Genomic DNA, 20,396 nt, shown 5'->3' on the forward strand with positions numbered 1-20,396 from the left:
TGCTTACCCACATTCCTTAAAATGTCCCGTTTTCTTATGACTGTCCCGGTTTTTAACATCAGAGCAGTGGGGGCAGTAGAGAGTGGGGGCTGGGTTAGCTGCAAAGGGTGAGGGCAGGGTTAGCTTAAGCAGAGCCCCAGCAGTGAGACCCGGAAGTGAGTCAGTGAGAGCTTTCGATGTCGGCTGCCAGGGCTCAAGATGGCTTCCTCCCCACCCATGCTCCACAGTGACAGGTAGGGTCCAGAATGGGGAGATAGACACACACACAGTATAGGGAGACAGAGACACAGAATGGCGGGTGAGATGGGGGGGGGGAGAGAGACACAGAATGGGGGGGGAGAGAGACAGAATGGGGAAATAGACACACAGCATGGAGGACAGAGACAGCATGGGAGAGAGACACACACAGCATGGGGAGAGAGAGGGACAGAGACATCATGGGGAGAGAGAGAGACACAAAGCATGGGTAGAGAGAGAGACCGCATGGGTAGAGAGAGAGAGACACACAGCATGGGGAGAGATACACAGCATGAGGGGAGAGATACACAGCATTGGGAGAGAGAGACACATAGCATGGGGAGAGAGACACACAGCATGGGGAGAGAGAGACACAGCATGGGGAGAGAGAGAGACAGCATGGGGAGAGAGAGAGACACAGCATGGGGAGAGAGAGAGACACACAGCATGGGGAGAGAGAGACACACAGCATGGGGAGAGAGAGACACACAGCATGGGGAGAGAGAGAGACACAGCATGGGGAGAGAGAGACACAGCATGGGGAGAGAGAGAGACACAGCATGGGGAGAGAGAGACACACAGCATGGGGAGAGAGAGACAGAGCATGGGGAGAGAGAGACACACACACCGCATGGGGAGACACACACGCACACACAGCATGGGGAGAGAGATAGAGAGAAACAGAGAGAGAGAGAGACAGCATGGGGAGAGAGAGACACACAGCATGGGGGGAGAGAGACAGCATGTGGAGAGAGAGACACATCATGGTGAGAGTGAGAGAGAGAGAGAGAGAGAGACAGTATGTGGAGAGAGTTAGACAGACAGCATGGGGAGAGAGAGAGAGAGACCAACAGCATGGGGAGAGAGAGAGACACAAACCCTGGAGAGAGAGAGAGAGACAGCATGGAGAGAGAGAGAGAGACACACAGCATGGGGGAGAGAGAGACAGCACAGGGAGAGAGAGAGAGAGCATGGGGAGGGAGAGACACAACATGGGGAGAGAGAGACACACACACCATGGAGAGAGTGAGAGAGACACAGCATGGAAAGAGACACATACCACATTGGGGGAGAGCGAGAGACAGCATGGGGAGAAAGAGACACACACAGCATGGGGAGAGAGAGTGAGGGAGAGACACAGACACAGAATGGGTATAGAGACACAGACACAGAATGGGGAGAGAGATACAGACACAGAATGGGGAGAGAGACACAGACACAGAATGGGGAGAGAGACACAGACACAGAATGGGGAGAGAAACAGACAGAATGGGGAGAGAAACACACAAATGGGGAGAGCGACAGACAGAATGGGGAGAGAGAGACACACAGCATGGAGAGAAAAAGAGATCGCATGGGTAGAGAGAGAGACACAACATGGGGAGAGAGAGATATACACAGCATGGGGGAGATACACAGCATGGGGGAGATACACAGCATTGGGAGAGAGAGAGACAGCATGGGAAGAGAGAGACACGCACAGCATGGGGAGAGAGAGTGAGGGAGAGACACAGACACAGAATGGGGATAGAGACACAGACACAGAATGGGGAGAGAGATACAGACACAGAATGGGGAGAGAGACACAGACACAGAATGGGGAGAGAGACACAGACACAGAATGGGGAGAGAAACAGACAGAATGGGGAGAGAAACAGACAGAATGGGGAGAGAAACACACAAATGGGGAGAGAGACAGACAGAATGGGGAGAGAGAGACACACAGCATGGAGAGAGAAAGAGATCGCATGGGTAGAGAGAGAGACACAACATGGGGAGAGAGAGATATACACAGCATGGGGGAGATACACAGCATGGGGGGAGATACACAGCATTGGGAGAGAGAGAGACACAGCGTGGGGAAAGAGAGAGACACACAGCATGGGGAGAGAGACAGACAGCATGGGGAGACAAACACACAGCATGGGGAGAGAGAGAGACACACAGCATGTGGAGAGAGAGAGAGAGAGAGAGAGAGAGAGAGAGAGAGACAGCATGGGGGAGAGAGACAGACACACAGCATGGGGAGAGAGACACACACAGCATGGGGAGAGAGAGAGACACACACAGCATGGAGAGAGACACACACCGCATGGGGAGAGACAGATAGAGAGAGACAGCATGGGGGGAGAGAGAGACACAGCATGGGGAGAGAGAGACAGCATGGGGAGAGAGAGAGACAGACAGCATGTGGAGAGAGAGACAGACAGCATGGGGAGAGAGAGACACACACCATGGAGAGAGAGAGACAGCATGGAGGGAGAGACACACACACAGTATGGGGAGAGAGACACACGGAGAGTGGGGGGAGAGAGAGAGAGACAGAGAATGGGGGAGAGAGAGAGAGACACACACAGAATGGGGGGAGAGAGACACAGAATGGAGAGAGAGACAGAATGGGAGGGGGGAACGAGAATTGAGGGATGGGGGGATGAGAATGGAGGGATGGGAGGAGGGAACGAGAATGGAGGGATAGGGGAACAAGAATGACGGGATGGGGGAACAAGAATGACGGGATGTGGGAACAAGACTGGAGGGATGGGGGGAACGAGAATGGGGTGTGTGTGTGTGTGTGTGTGTGAGAAGGGGTGCAGTTGGTGATGTCATTTGTTTCATAAATATTTTTTTTAATGTGTCCCGGTTTTTACTTTTCTAAATCTGGCCACCCTATCTTTAAGTGATCTGGAAGGTATCATCACAAGATTACAACCTGTGCACATAATGTGCCAAAGTACAGGCACTGCACTCTGATTTGGGTTATCATTGTGCAAAACCTAACTTATATAAATGAACCTGTCAATGCAATGTTTCTTGATAGTAGCCTGCACTAGAAAAATATTGATTTCATGCTGTGAACCCTATCTCAGATTGCAGCGTGACTTGTTCTAATATGAGGTAAGGTGAAGGAATAGGAGAGAAAACTCCTATGCAATGCTCACAGGGAACGTCCATGTATAGATTTATAACAGTTCAATTGTCTTTCCATGTAACACACAGCAAATAATTAGGTCAGTATATCCATGTCACTTATAACCCTTGAAAGCCACTCTGTGTGGACTCCCACTAACCTTTGATAGGTATATTTTGTATGGGTGTCGCTGGCTGTAGGTACAGTGATGCAGATGGAAAAATAAAGTAAGAATAAACTCACAAATTGCTGGAAATCCATGTGCTGTGGGGCGTGCTCCTACCGAGGAGATATGCAATGCAGGAAGTATGTAGATGGCGGTGCAGCTGCCTTGGAAAAACGTGGGACCAAAATTGCGAAATACTGGGTACAAAAAAGGATTTATTGGCACATAAAAACAGCAACAGCAGGTACTCTGACGCGTTTCAGCCGCAACGGGCCTTCGTCAAAACGCGTCAGAGTACCTGCTGTTGCTGTTTTTATGTGCCAATAAATCCTTTTTTGTACCCAGTATTTCGCAATTTTGGTCCCACGTTTTTCCAAGGCAGCTGCACCGCCATCTACATACTTCCTGCATCTAATATGAGGTAAAATGGCTTTTTTCGTTTTGTACATATCATATGTATGTCTTGCATGTCCACTTCTACAGCATTTACTTGCAAATAAGATAGGGAAATTGTCAAATTTGACAACAACAAAAAAAGTTTGTAACCTTTTTGCCAATATTAGGTTTGTGTCCTTCATCTCTGAGGGCTACAAATGCAACCCTCTTTTTGGAAAGGCTTTTCTCAGTCATTACAAAACAAAAAGATTGACATACAGTATCTCTTGTAGATGCCCCATTTACCTTTTTTATACTCTTCCTTTTCAGTTCTCACACCTGAACCTGATCATGCTGTCATCAATAAATACTGTATACGGCTAAAATACAACTGCCATTTTGCGAATTAAACATATGCTTGCATTAGAATTGAATGCAGCTGTGCTCAAAGATTTTGCCCACAATGTAATGTTTGCCATTATTTCTCACTATTATAAATAGGTAAGAAATAACGACTTTGGGGCCTATGCTATAAGCCCCGATAAACAAAATTGCTGTGCCGTTTACACCGCCAGTTTGACAGCGTTGCTATCACGGTATTCAGAAAGCCTCGATTACCTGTGATAGCAAAATTCCCAAAACTGACGAGTAGCCGGTGACGTGAAGATCGCCTCTCTCAAAAGGGCTTACCTGGCGATTTCTCTCAGCTGCAGAGGGAGCTGCTCAGAGAGAGCCGCCTCTCCCTGCGCAAATCTCGCCAGCGATCAAAAGTTTTTAATATAAATGTTAATACTAGTCTAGATGAGCAGGTGTCTCCTAAGCAGAACCGTGTTAATTTGAGGTCCGGGGACCAATTGCTTCCCGAGATACAGGTCCCGTTATGGTGTGCCGGTATCTCCAATGCATTTAAATGTCTCGCGTCACGTGACCGTGAAATTTAAATGCATAGGAGACACCGGCACCCAATAAAGGGGCCTGTATCTTGGGAAGCAGGGGTCCCCGGACCTCAAATCAAATCAGGTTCTGCTCCGGAGACCCCCTGCTACAATACGGTAGTATTAACATTACAAATCAAGTTTTTAAAAATGTGTTACCGTAGCAGCTATCTGAAGCTGCTTCTAATGCTCTATCTAATGAAGCTGCTTTAATGACATTTTTACTAATAGTGTGCAGGAGCAGGGGGTCTCCTGAGATGAACCTCATTGATTTCCCGAGTTACAGGCCCAGGTATTTAAATCCCTCGGTCACGTGACACGGACAATTTAAAAATGGCGGAGGTACCAGCACCCAATGCCCCATACCAGAACCTGTACCTAGGGAAGCAGGGGGTCCCCAGAGGCTGAAATCAAAGCGGTACAGCTCAGGAGACCCCCTGCTCCTGCACACTAATAATAAAAATCACATTAAAGCAGATTCATTACCTTAGCGGTTATACACTAAGGCAATGAAGGGGTTAAGGCACAATAGCAGATTTATTGGGGGCAGAGGGTGTGAGTGAAGGGGGTAGTTGGCCCAGGGTGGGTAATTAGGCCTACCGAGAAGGTTGTGGGAGGAGTTAACTCCTTAATTACCATAGCGTTATTTAACCGCTATGGTAATGAAGGCGTTAACCCCCCTGTGACCCAGCCGGTAGGCCTAATAACCCATCCTGGGCCAAGTAGCCCCTTCACCCAATCCCTCTACTTACAATAAACATTACAATACCTACTACCCACCAATACACAACCCGCCCTCTGTTCCCCCACATAAAAGCATTTTTTATGCACAGGGGTTCTCGGATGGTCTCTGTGGGCCTCCAGGTGGTCCTCATGGGTGTCCGAGGGCCCCATGGGGGTCCCCGGGTAGTCCCCGCGGGTGTCTGGGGGTCCTCGGGTGGTTCCCGCGGCTGTCCGTGGACCTCCGGGTGGTCCATGCGGTGTCTGGGTGTCCCCGCTGGCCTGCGGTACCAATCCTGTTCCGAAAAAATAAAAAGTGCAATACATGGATATAAATACACCCTGCCCCACCCCCAATGCATATAGAACAGTAATGGGTAAAATTACTATTAGCCACATATGGATAATAGTGCATTTGCCCATTTAAAATAACAACCAGCAGCATAAAGTTAATAAAACTTGCCCTCACCCCTGCCAGCATGAAGGGTGTCCTCATCACCGCCCATTAATTACTATAGTGGTATAGTGGTTAATAACCGCTATTTTTTTTATTATTGTGCTGTTTTAGAGGTAGATAAATGTTATTGATGTTGCTTAATATTAGACTTTTTAGTTCTTTTATTGTTGGGGTGTTTAGGTGCTTGTGTATATATTTTATTATTGTGTATTTGTGGCCTTCATGCTTTTTGATTAGGTTGCCCATTGATTGCAATAGTGGCTTATGCCCATATTATATGGGCATGATATACCACTGTACCAATCAATGGGTACAGGGTGGTTATAGTGGGCCTGGGTTGGTGGTTAGGTCTAACTGGTGGGTTGCGTGGGAGGGTGGGTTAACCCCATAATTACTAAAGCAGTTAATAACCGCTAGGGTGGTTAAGGCGTTAGGGGCCATTATATTGTATTTTTTATTGTATTGTTTCTGACAACAGAGGACATGGACGGTGATGAGGATGAGGATGCCCTTCATGCTGGCCGGAATGAGTGCAAGTTTTATTTACTTTATGCTGCTGGTTGATGTTTTATTTTAAATGGGCAAATGCACTATTATCCATATGTGGATAATAGTAATTTTGCCCATTACTATACTGTATTCATTGGGGGGTGTATTTATATCCATGTATTGCACTTTATATTTTTTCGGAACAAGATTGGTACCACAGGGCAGCGGGGCCCCTGGACACCCACGGGGACCACCTGGAGGCCCCCGGACACCCGCGGGAAACACCTGAGGACCCCCAGACACCCACAGAGACTGGGGGCCCCCGGACTCACAGGGACAGGGGGCCCCCGGACACCCGCGGCGACCACCCGAGGACCCCCACCGGCCTCTGGTTTCAATCCTGTGCATTAAAAATAAAAAATGCTTTTATGTGGGGGTACAGGGGGTTGTGTTGGTGGTTAGTACATATTGTAATGTTTATTGGGGGCAGAGGGGGTGAGTGAAGGGCCAAGAACCACCTTCACTCACCCCCTCTGCTCCCAATAAACCTGCTGTTATTCCATTGAAAGTGCTTCAAAATCATCTGCCCAGTTCAACTTAGCGTAAACTCTAAAAAGTCAGTTTTTAGTGTTAGCACATAATTAATGTTTCACTGTATAGGTTAACAGTTTTTTTCACAGTATCACTATTAGAAATAATATTACACTATAAATTGATATTTACTAATATTCATTATAAATAAAATATACACATATTTTTGTTTAAACTTAAAATTGTACCAATCAGGTACATATAATGCGTCAACATCTTTTTAAACAAGGAACTGTAAGTCAAATGTATGAAGCCTTCATGCATGACACTGACATTTTCTGAAGGTTTGTACTACATTTTAGCACTGAATTGTTGATGCACAAAATAAAAAATATGACCTTAGTACATCGGCCCCAAAGGATGTGCCTGGTAAAAATACAACAAACGTATTTGTTAAGAGAGTTATAGCTGAGAAACTGCATTCAAAATAATAGGGATGTACGTGCAGGTTGAGAAAGGGATTTAAAGGAAGAGGCAAACAACGTCTATATACTTGCAACATCTGATGCATAATTGATTCTGAGATAGAAAACATTGGTATGATTCTAGCTGATTCTTTTGCTGCCAAGTGTGACACAGTACAATTTAAAGTCAGTCATATTGAAAGCCTTTCCCAAAGGTCTTCTATGAATTTAATGGGGCCTAAGTCACAATCAGACAAAGGTCTACCATTAAGCAATGTTGTGCCATTAGAATCCTTCTCCCATGGGAAGACTCCTTATGGCCCCTTCACTGTGGATCACGAGGTGTCTTCCAGTGGCAGAAGATCTTTTAGCATAGTATCTCCGTGTAAATATGGGACAAAGTAATAAGCCCAATGTCAGGTATAATTTGTGTCACAGTACTTCTTATTAGCCATATTGTATATCCCATTGGGCCTAAATGTTAAGATTCCTCCTGAACATGGCATAGCATCTATCAAATAGGATTATGCCAGTAGGGTAAAAGTAGCAGTGAACAACTATGGCACATGGCAACTGAGAGACATACATATCATGCATTATCACAATTACTGTGGGCCAACTTGTCAAATGATGAATTATATATACTTTATTGTTATAACTTTTGATTCATCTTTTCCATTTTCTTTGTTTGCATCACAAGGTAAATATTTAACATACAAGGTTAGTATTTCACATACAAAGATACAAAAAAGCAAATGCACATTTTTCACCTGCTCTTCTTCAACAACTAATCCCATGTACTGTGTAAACATTATACCCCTAGTCATGCTTTGGCAATACTGAAATGTTTTGCGGTCATACCAATAAAGCTGATTTGATTTTGATGTTTACAATTGTGCCCATATTTCCGAAACACTTTTTGTAACTGATATACTGTAATATATGAATACAAATAATTGTGTAGACATACCATCCTTGAAAGAACAGGGAGAGGGCAGGGAAGTCCAATACAGGGGTAGCACTTTTTATCTATACTTTTGGTCAGGACATCTACCATTCTTTTATAACTTTTTGTCTTACATACAGTAGCTTTTTGTCTTAAACACAAGCGAATTGACATTTTATCAGGATAGATAACTTTACTTTTATCTCCCTGTTGCAGGTTTTATCTCTTTTCAAGGATTTATACATATGAATTATATTTGAATGAGCACCATTGGTGCTCTTCTTACATATTACACATGAACCGTAACTTCACAAAACTCTTGTTAATTACGAAGCAACTCTCCTGTACAGGACGCTGGAGTAGACGAGAAATTGAAAAAATTCATTCTGGATGGAATCAGATTCATCCTTACGCATAATTTCTTCAGTCATGACCATAAGTTCTTCCTCCAGACATGCGGCACGGCCATGGGCACCAGGTTTGCACCTAGTTATGCCAACTTGTTTATGTCCATCTGGGAGGAGGACCATATCAGGTCCTCCAACCCATTCGGTGCAAACCTGGTGCTCTGGAAAAGGTACATCGACGATGTGCTGTGTGTCTGGAGGGGGTCACTAGATCAACTTGAACAGTTTAAGCTGTATCTGAATGATAATACGCGGAATCTCAGGTTCACGTTCAGTCAGAATAGAACTTCTATAAATTTTCTCGATCTTTCCCTATACGTAGTTAACGGCATCATCCATACCAAAACCTTCCACAAAGAAGTAGATGCCAATACGTATCTATTGGCATCCAGCCACCATCACCCCAACTGGTTGCGGAATATCCCTAAGGGGCAAGCACTTAGAATTAGGAGGAATTGTTCAGAAAACTCTGTGTATCACCAGCAAATTGGGGATTTGAGAACTAAATTTATTGAACGGGAGTACCAAAAGCAGGAACTGGACCTTGCAATCAAAGAGGTCAATGGAATAGATAGAGCATCACTACTGTGTGAGAAAGGACAGACAGTTGATAATGGTCGGGCCCAGTTTCCGTTTTTTATCACACAGTATAGTGGCATAGCCCCAATCATTTCAAAGACCCTGAACAAACATTGGAGCATTCTCCAAAGAGATCCAGTCCTTAAGGGCATTCTCCCCACTAAACCTAAGATTGTGTTTAAAAGAGCTAAAAATCTAAAATCTTCCTTATCTCCCAGCTGCCCGATAGATTGCCTGAGAGATCGCCATGTAACGTGGCTAAATCATCTCAAGGGCTACTATACATGCTCCAAGTGTATCGGATGCAAGCACAGTATAAAAACAAAGACTTTTAAATCTAATGTGACAGGCAAAAGCTTTAACATAAAAACTTTCATCAACTGCAAAACCAATTTCTGTGTCTATTTGCTGGAATGCCCGTGCGGCCTGCAATATGTGGGCCGCACGGGGAGACCCCTCAAACGGAGGTTCGCGGAACACGTTTATAACATCAGGAGGGGCCTCGAGACACACAGTGTCTCCAATCATTTCAGGCAACACCACAATCAGAATCCAGAAGGTCTAGTATGTGTAGGGATCGACAATCCAAAAAGTAATTGGCGTGGGGGGGACAGGCTCAATACAGTTTCTAAAAGAGAGAGTTATTGGATCTACACACTCAAAACCCTGTCCCCCCTAGGACTTAACATCGAGTTCGATCTTGCAGCCTTTCTGAAGGATTCCTAAATCATTTTATTCAATGTAGTGGGAATTTTTGTATGTCAAATGAACCACATCGATTTCAGTGTTTTAATTATTTTATTAATTCTAGTGGATGTCTTATTATTACAATATATTATTATTTGAATTGTGTCAATATTAGACATATGACAAGTAATTTGTATTTTTTAATTTTTTATTTCTTAATATTTGTGATACCCGTATCATTGCAACTATCTATGCAGTAGGGATTTTGTGTTTAGAGTTGCCATGGACACAACCCCAGTCGCGCGGTCAATACCAAGCAGACATTCCATGGTAAATTGATAAGCTTAAACTCCACCCCCAGTAGGAGTCTCTCTCCATTTGGGTTTGCATATAAGGTAGCAGCGACTAGGCTCCACCATCCCCTGACGAAGTGACCACGTGTCACGAAACGCGTAGGGAGGAGGAGCCTAGTGAATTGAGCCATCGCAGCACCTGTAGTCCTGACACGAGGAGGGTTTCCTGCATCACTGACGTCACACGCCGAGTCGACAGCGTGTCCGTGTGCAGTATACCTCCCCGCTGTGTTGGAAGGATTTGCAAGCTGCGGACGGCATTAGCGCGGAGTATCATCCACATTGCACCATTAATTGCATACTACACCATATTGTGCCCATCTTATCTCACGTCGGTGGGGGTGTCGCAACGGAACTATCCCTGACGTCATTGAGGACTGTGATTGATCCCAGTAAGCTGTCTCCACACGGGGGTTCGTGAGAGGAACAGAGGAGAAGGGGAGCCACCACAGATTCTCTCCAATGAACATACAGACATAACTCATGTGAGTAAGATTCTGTATTATCTTAGATAGGGATCTGATTGTAGAAATACGCTGCGCAATCAGGTGTGTCTGTCATCTATATTTCAGAAGGTGTAATCATCTACATCAAAGACACCGTCCCATCTGAAACATCTTTATCAAGCCCAACTACCATCTTGAAAGATCAGAGACTTCCTTTAAGGTCACGGTATCTTGGACTTATAGCGCTGGGGACTATATATTTGTTTGTGAACTCTCCTGTACTGCTAATGTGCTTTCTGACTCTATTCCACTACCCGTGCTATGCCATCATTATCCTGCACAGGCAACAGTCATAGGGCAACTCATCACCATTTGTAACAAAAGCAGCAGCAGCACTATCTATATTATCTATATCTTTTTTCTATATCCATGGCCTTTGAAATTGAAAAGCCTGGTCAAATTCCTTGATGTTAAAGTAGCATTGCATGTTTCAAAGACTGAATCCAATAGCACCCAGGAGAAAGCCAGTGAGACAGGAGCCATCATACATTGCAACAAAAACAAAAACCCAGGAACAAAAGATGTATAAATGTACTATTGAAGACAATATTAGGTATAAAGGAAACCTTAACATGTTGTTTTGTTCAGCTACTGCAGCAGCAAAACAATTACAGTGCCCACTGTAATTTCTTTAAAGAAGCAGTTCCTCTTGCTCGTTTTATTTTCCCCATCTCCCCTTTTTGCTTTACATCGGTGGGAAGCAAAGTATGTCTGGAGCTAAATCGCATTTATTTCAGCTCCTGCTTTCACAGATACTCACGGATACAGAATGTGCCGCCACTACCGTCCCCTCAATGGCAAACAAAATGGCTGTCTAAATCTCCAGTTTATCACAGACCAATAGGAAGCCACTTCCGATTGGCACGTGTGATGCAGGGATTTAGATAGCATGAAGTAGCAGGCTGCAACTTTTCCGGTACGTATCTCAGGGAAGAGGGTGTCAGCAGAGTTGAAATGAATATGGTTCAGCACCGGAGGGCACCCGCTTCCCACCTACAGTATGTAAAATAATTAAGCAAGATGTGGGTTACTCCTTTAAACAAAAAAGGGATTTCTCAAACTTGTCCTTAAATTGCTTTAGCAACGGGTTTTCACGGTCAACTAGTATTGCAGTTTTACATTCAACACAATGTTTCACATGCAAGATTACCTGGTTTGCTGACAGACATTGCATATCCACGCCTTTTCTTTCTTCTGATAGGCACTGCAGTTTTTACAGATGTTGAACTTGCAGTCCAAGCACTGCCTCTTGGAGTTGATGAGAAAGGTGAAAGGAGAGCAGCAGCGGATGCAGCAGTGCTCATTGAACTTCTGTTGCTTTGATAGGATGGAGCATTTGTTGTCTTCTTCATCCAGCTTCTGCTTTAGTTCACTGAAACCAGAGAAAGAAATTGTCAGCAACATAGGACTGCAAAAATCCCTTTTCATTCACCTTACACTTAGAGATGGACAAAAATGTTTAGGCGAATTTGGATCCGCAGCCGGTCGGCCGGTTCCTTTGGTCCGCGGATTTCAGCGGATCGATCTGAAAAAGAGCGATTCGCGTTTTGCGGATTTTGTTTTATTATTACCAATGTCCCCAGCAGATTCCATAACCCGGGGACGAATTGTTAAGAATCCGCCAACGGATTGCTGAATCTGCAGATTGGATTCTACAAATCCGTCCATAGTTGTATCCAATGGTGGTTTTTGATGAAACGGATTTTACACCGCAAAATGGATTTTGGGGGTTACAGTACATCAGCGAAAATCCGGGAAACAGATTTGGACGAATTCGCCAATCTCTACTTACACTAGGAGAGAAAAGATTTTCCTGTGTGGTTATATCATAGCAAAATGATTAGCTCGATATGCTTAGAAAAAGATACAGCAATGGTTTGTAGCAAAATAAACTGGGAGTTTTGCAGAAAGATAATAGAGACCCAGGGACATACAAGTCTATCAAATAATACAAAGAAAAGTTACTTAGTTGCATAGTAGATGAGGTTGAAAAAAGACATATGTCCATAAAGCTCAACCTACTGTATGCTAAATTTAAACAACAGATACTTATCCTATATTTAAGTAATAATTCCCTCAGAACAGGGCATTCATGGCCAATTACTGTTCTAAGGGGATTATTACTATTATTGGCTAATTGTATGTTTTTTCATAAATAATAGACACTTTTGTATAGTTATATTGGTTTTTTTATTAAGATAACATTGTACATTGTGTCTTGAACTTTTACTGCACTTATTGCAGATTAAAATACATTTGTACATTTCCATAAAAAACACAATTTGAAAACATATGTTTTAAAGACTGGTCATTTGTTAACATATTCAAATGGATTGATTTTCTATAGTGAGGAGAGTTGATGGAGGTGGTTCTTTGTTTGTAATTTGTGTGCTTAGACTAGCCAGTTTGTCTTTTCGAGGGGCAGGTTGGATTGTTGCTGGGTCCTTGCCTTTTCTGAAATGTTACTCCAATTCTCCCTGTGTTTATTCATTGGTTTCCAGTAACTTCTTAAGGATCCTTCATTTCTATGGCCTGTGACAGCCATTATCGCCTTTGCTTCTAGTCCTGCTGTACAGTGTTTGGCTGTTGCTCTAATTGAGTGGTTAGTATAGAGATGAGAAAGTTCTGCGTTTTTACTTAATTGTTTAATTAAATTTGATAATGTGTTTTGACCAATTGGTCTATTCGTGTACCATATTTGAGTTGTCAATAGGTTCTGAAAACTAATTGCTTTAGGTTTAAAAAATAAATAAATGTGCATTTTGTGGTACTTTAGATAAATATTTTTCTAATGATTGTATTGGGCAGTAGGGACTTTCAGTGTTTTTATACATTGGTCCCCGGTAATTTCCTCTACTAGGTTCAAAAGGGTTGCTGTGATTTTTTGTTTTTTCATTAAATGAAAGGGTTGCACATTTTTTTTCTGCATCTTTGTGTATTACAAATGCTGTTGCGGGTAATTCCATTTGTCCTTCCCTGCCTCTTTGGCCAAAAAGAAATAAATTGGGATATCAAACCAAACATTATTATATAGTCCCTCTGGGGTATTTATATGCTGGTTAATAGATGCATGTAAGGATACCTAGCTTTGTATACTATATTGATTTCCAGTTTCTTTGCCTTAGTGTGTCATTAATAAGGTGTATGGGTTGAAGTTGTTCAAAATAAACATCTATATTGTTTTCTGCAAGCCAATTTTTTAAAAGTTTTGTTGCCCATTTTGTTTGAATTAGGGTTTTTTTCATTGCTGTTCTTTCTATTTGATCTAGATTTAATTCATCTAGAGGAATATGTCTTTTTTTTTTTGCATTGATATATATTTTTGCAACCAAAGCAATGACCTATGCCGCTCAATCTATTACAACAATTTCAACAAGAGGGGGGTGGGGGGGTGGGGGGAGAATACTCAATACAGGATGCAAATATTGAAAAATATTGAACACTTTTACAATAAGACCCAAAGAGGGTCCAAAAAAATCCGACAATATGCACTCGCTGTGGGTAACAAGGTAGTGACCATACAAGTCCTGGAGATATATATTTCATCTTGATCACTGATAGTGATTGATAGGGTAAGTGAACTAACTCATGCCCAACCTCTTATGTAGATCATGTAGGATAGGGACGAAAAAGAATAAAGTTCTATTTAAAACAGAATATTAAAAATGCATGTGAATATATACAGTGATATTAAAAAAAACCTCCATGAACAGAAGGAGTAGGCGGCCAACCTGAGCTTTGTATAGTTTTTGCTTATTAGGCATGCAACACAGCACACGCATAGAGATATGAACAGCTAGGTCGAGTGCGTGGGATTTGCTGCAAATTCAACCAGTATACTCTTGGATGGAGTATGGAGTATGGTATCATTACATATAGTTATACCAAAACACATACAGTATGTAAGTATATCAGCATAAGTGACATAGAAAATCCATGCTAATTTGTGTATTGTTACGACACAGAAGTAATTAATACAACATTTTCTGGGTGTGACATTTCACTCATTTCCTCATCTTCTGATATCACTTTGCTGTGACAGCAACAGCAAACGTCAAAAACACGCATCTATTACCAGTGACAGTTTTTTGAAAGATGTACTGTAGTTAACCAATTTTTTTTAAATTAACATCAATGTGTAAAAATTGCACTTGGGAAATAAATTGCACTGGTGTAATGCAAAATACTGCCCAGGCGCTGTGCAAAATGTAAAACATTTCTACCAAAATTTCTAAATAATTTCTATCTTTTATCTCCCTAATTTTAAATCTTAGACACTTTCAACTTAACAGAAAGATCCCTTCAGAAATACCTACACTTATTGTGCATGTGACATCATTTTTTATTTCAACACCATAAGTGGAGTGCAAACATAACCCAAACTGTGAGAAAGGAATAAAAGTGCGCAGCTATAACTAACTCAAAATGTGATAATGACCAATGTCTACAGTGAATATAATAATATTGTCATCCCCTATACCTTAAATTACTGTGCACAAGTGTATGTTAACCAATGTGGAAAAATATGGAAAAATAGTAAACCATACAAAACCGTGGGGTATCGTAGTACGCGTTTGCAGCTATAATAAAAGAGTGGCTCTGCACCGTCACGAACTAGAGGATAAAAGACAAAAAACAGCGCAAAACGCAAATGGTGAAGTATATCAAAACACTTTAGTGCAAAAAAGGGGGTAAGTATACTGCGTACATAAAACTGATAGATCAATCGCATTTACGTGTACAATACACGAGGTTACCACACTGCTAGCATCAGAATGGGCGACGGATGAGGGTCCCTCTGGTAAGTACTCCTGTGTGATCTCCAGATAATGTCTTGGCCTCTCAGGTTAATGGCAGCTTACACAGGACATCCAACTCGGTTGGGAGTCTCGTTGGAAAAACACCTCCTTACTGTCGTCTGTATTCAATCACCATATGTGGAGCTGATATAAAATCCTCGGCTGTGGCAGACACACTATGTGTGTAGTAGATGTAAATAAGTCTCTACAGCCCGTATATAGCGTTGTGCTTGTCCATTTGGGTAGAGAAAGCAGGATACAATTGATTGCGATACACCAAAGAACACACTCAGAGTGTTCGGCAGCTAGCAGTGACGATTCCCCTCTCAGTGTCCGCGCTTCCGTGTTACGTCACATGGGGGTGTGTGACTTGCAGTACAGACACCCGAGCGGTATCTCCGGATGGTAATAGCAAATTGATGGATACAGATAAGGATAAAATACCTTGGAAGAGCTACTAATACAGCATATGTTAATCCTACGCGTTTCGTAGCTAGAAAGTGCTACTTCTTCAGGGATAAATTCAACATCACTACCCAGAGGCACTAAATACACACACAACCTCCCGCATTGGCTAGCCAATAAAAAAACGACAGCCAATCGGGTAAGCCGTGCCTGCACTCCTGTCAGCTGGGACATGTTGATGAATTGAACATATACACACATTGTTTATTTTTTGACTTTTAACCTCTAGTTCGTGAGGGTGCTGAGCCACTCTTTTATTATAGCTGCAAACGCGTACTACGATACCCCACGGTTTTGTGTGGTTTACTATTTTTCCATATTTTTCCACATTGGTTAACATACTGTACACTTGTGCACAGTCATTTAAGGTATAGGGTATGACAATATTGTTATATTCACTGTAGACATTGGTCATTATCACATTTTGAGTTAGTTATAGCTGCGCACTTTTATTCCCTTTTCACTGTTCACTTGCTCCTGTTGTGCTGAACTTTAATTCACTTGATTGTAGTTATCTGTGTACTTATATTTTTCCCTACACCATTATGGTGTGGAGTTTGGTCAATTGCAGGGCAAAACGAGAGGGGCATTTCAAGCTCCTTTTTTCAGAGGAGGCTGAGCATGCCCCAGATGATGTTAATGTGGAGATGTCTGTTAAGAATCATTTTAAAGTTTTAGAAAAATTATTACTCATCAAAAATAAATTATGGCTTGAAAAAAGAACTCTAAAGAGTTATATTGATTATAAGAGAATCCCTAGTGGACTCAGAATTCTTAAAAGCCCTACTTTCGGTAGAGACAATACACATTTTATGCAAGAATGGAACAGAGTTTTAGATGCTTGTTCAATGGACCTTATGAGGTTGATCATATTTGAAAGACGTTGTACGATTAAAATTTTAGAGAAAAATAATCTTGAAACTATTGAAACCCTTGAGCCATTGGTTATTAGCAATGACTGTTCAGAAATTGAACATGAACTCAAGGGGAAACTTGAATATGAGGAAGAAGAGATTTTAAAAGTAAAACATAAAAAAATTCTCTGTAATAAAAGTGATTATAAAAACAATAGACAGAGAGACTGGGCTAAGAATGAAGAGAGAGGGAGAGTACTGTAGTAGGTCATGCGTATATTCCCAATGCAAGAGAGAGCGCAGGTTCCTCTCATTCTAGACAGAGAAATCCGCATGATCAAAATCATAGGTCTAATGATCGGTCACATGAGAATGTTAAAAGTAATGGTAGAAGTGATACTACTACGAAGGATCATTTCCATCAAAAGTATGATAATCATGTCCGTAATCCCAATTATAGAGGTAAAAAATATATTATTAATTTCAAACCTAATTTTAGATCTAAGCCTTGTCCTCCTAAAAATATAAGAGTACTCTACCACGAGAATAGAGTCATATGCGCACTCCTCTAGTTGTTCATCTTCCAATGCAAGAAATGATACCTATTCCCACTCTCCAAGCCGTTCATCCCCCTCTTTTTTAGAACTGGTCAAAACAAGACTAGCACCACCATTAGAGAAGAGAGTGAAAGTAACAAAAACTGTTCAGGACTCCCCTCAGGTCAAACAGAGAAAAAGATCTTTGTCAGGCGAGGAACAAGAGGTGGGACCAGAATCAAAGCGAAGAGAGAACTATCAAGAAAGATCTCCCCAGTAAAAAAGGGGATCTTTAATCTCTCGTCCACTATTCTGACACAAAATCAAATTAACGTGCTTGGTAGAGGATTAACTTTTTCAAGGTCATGTGGACCAAATTCTTTTCAATTGTTTAATGATTTGCACAAATTCACACGCAATATAACACTCACAAGACATTTTCTTAAATGTGAGATGGAATCCGCTCCTGTTGTTTTAGATGTTCTTGGTACACCAGATACTGTTTCCAATTTAATTATTGGACCTGCTATTAGACATACACCATACAAGGCACAGTCAAAATTCTACCACAGTTCCTGGAGATGGAGATTGCGCTCGTCTGGGATCTTCAGGGAAATTCCTCAGGAAGGTCTCCTCTCCCGCTGCTCCCTCTCCCTCCGGTGATCAGCCGGCCAGATAACAGTCCAAAATGCTAAAAAGAGATGGGAGGTGGAGCGCAGAGAAAGAAAATACCAGGGTGAGATAGGGTCAATTTATTGTAACAACAAAACACAGAATTACTTACAATTGGTAAAACAGCAGCATGTAGATACTCCCACAGAAATCTGGTCTGCGTCTATTTGGTTGCCCCCGTCCTGACTACGACACACTGCTTCAGTCACACAGGGTCCCTGACCCGGAACCGGAAGTGTAGCAACCGAGTGATAGGCGGGCTCTCTCAGGTCGTGGCAAAAGCTATAGCAATAGCAACAGCCACTCCAGACTGACGGGGGGATTTCCCAGCAAATACAGAAAATAGGGAGATTCTACTGTGCTAAAGAATGGACTCCTACCCAGGAGTGCAACATAAAAGTATTCAAACAACCCTCTACGCTTTTCGTATAGCGCTTCGTCAGGACGAAGCGCTATACTGCACGAAACGTGTAGAGGGTTGTTTGAATACTTTTATGTTGCACTCCTGGGTAGGAGTGCATTCTTTAGCACAGTAGAATCTCACTAATTTCTGTATTTGCTGGGAAATCCCCCCCGTCAGTCTGGAGTGGCTGTTGCTATTGCTATAGCTTTTGCCACGACCTGAGAGAGCCCGCCTATCACTCGGTTGCTACACTTCCGGTTCCGGGTCAGGGACCCTGTGTGACTGAAGCAGTGTGTCGTAGTCAGGACGGGGGCAACCAAATAGACGCAGACCAGATTTCTGTGGGAGTATCTACATGCTGCTGTTTTACCAATTGTAAGTAATTCTGTGTTTTGTTGTTACAATAAATTGACCCTATCTCACCCTGGTATTTTCTTTCTCTGCGCTCCACCTCCCATCTCTTTTTTGCATTTTAGACAGTCAAAATTCTACCCGGCTCAATCTAAAGGTCTTCACATAGACACATTTTTTACGATAGTCAATAATGAATTTAATACTCTGGCACAAGATTTCAAAATGGGAAAAATCAAACTAAATCTGAGTTTAAAAGAAAACCTGGCCCTTAAAATGCTTAAAGACAATAAAGAACTGATCATTAGACAGGCAGATAAGGGTGGAGGGGTTGTACTGCAGAATTGCAGTGATTATGAAAAGGAAGCACATAGATTATTACATGATGCTTCCTTCTATAAGAAACTGAAGGAAAATCCCGCAACTAAGTTTCTAGGTCTACTCAAAACACTCTTGGAGGATGCTGTTTCTTTGTCTGTAATTACCAATACAGAATTTTAATTCATTTACTCTGATTTTCCAAGAATACCCATATTTTACCACTTACCACAAATGCATAAATCCACTGTTGATCCCCCAGGAAGACCGATTGTATCAGGGATACAATCACTTATTGCTAACTTATCCCAATACATCGATTTTTTTCTTTCAATCCTATGTAGGGAAACTACCCTCTTATCTTAAAGACTCTACTGCAGTTTTGACACTCTAAGATTTTGAATGGAAAAGCACCTATACAGTAGATGGTTGACGTGTGACATACTGCAACTCACTATACTCACATTCCCCATGCTAGAGGCTTAGATGCCGTGAGTCTCTGTATGGAACAAGATCAATCACTACATTCCCTCAATAGAGAATTTATTCTTCAATCAATCAGTTTTATATTAAAACATAATTATTTCATGTTTCTCTCGAACTTTTACATGCAGGTTTGCGGAACAGCAATGTGCACTCGTTTTGCCCCTAGCTTCGAAAACCTGTATGTACAGTAGGAGACTGGAAGAATCAATTCCTCTGGGCTAATAATCCATTTACCAGTAATATCATTGTGTGGCGGCGCTACATAGATGATATTCTGTGTGTGCGGGATGGGGACCTTGAATCAGTCAATCAATTCATGACATTTATCAACTACAATCTAATCTTCACCCATCATACTGACAATACAGTTGTTGATTTTCTAGATCTCAGATTGATATCCTCTTCTGAGGGTGGAGTGGTGACTGAGACAATTTTTAAGGAAGTAGACATGAACAATTTATCGATGGGTACAAGTAACCACAAAAATTCTTGGATTCGGAACATTCCAAGTGGCTAATTTATGAGATTGAAGAGAAACTGCAGTAATAGCGAGATGTTTGACAAACAGGCTGATAAAGTTCTTGGTCGGTTTGTAGAAAGGGGGTATAATCCCGATTATCTGAAGAGAGAACTCACAAGAGTACAACTTATGGATAGGAGTGAAATGTTAATTAAGAAAGATAGGAGGATCTGTAATAAAGACACGCAACAGATAGATGTGGCCTTCATTACCAACTTTAATTTAGTTCAAA

At 42.2% G+C, this 20,396-nt stretch overlaps 1 protein-coding gene across 7 annotated transcripts in view; it reads right to left on the bottom strand.

Moving 5' to 3' along the window:
* Positions 1-20,396, bottom strand: part of MYRIP (myosin VIIA and Rab interacting protein) — a 626,131-nt gene that overhangs the window by 356,592 nt on the left and 249,143 nt on the right. For 6 of the 7 annotated variants that reach the window (XM_075586770.1, XM_075586764.1, XM_075586766.1 and 3 more), the window contains exon 3: positions 11,911-12,132. The exons of the other annotated variant lie outside the window; for it this stretch is intronic. In XM_075586770.1, the coding sequence (XP_075442885.1) occupies positions 11,911-12,132 (222 nt within the window). The remainder of the gene's footprint in view (positions 1-11,910; positions 12,133-20,396) is intronic. 7 annotated transcript variants of the gene reach the window in all.

The sequence above is a fragment of the Ascaphus truei genome, chromosome 2 (genome assembly GCF_040206685.1).
Source record: "Ascaphus truei isolate aAscTru1 chromosome 2, aAscTru1.hap1, whole genome shotgun sequence".
In the NCBI taxonomy this organism is placed as follows: Eukaryota; Metazoa; Chordata; class Amphibia; order Anura; family Ascaphidae; genus Ascaphus; species Ascaphus truei.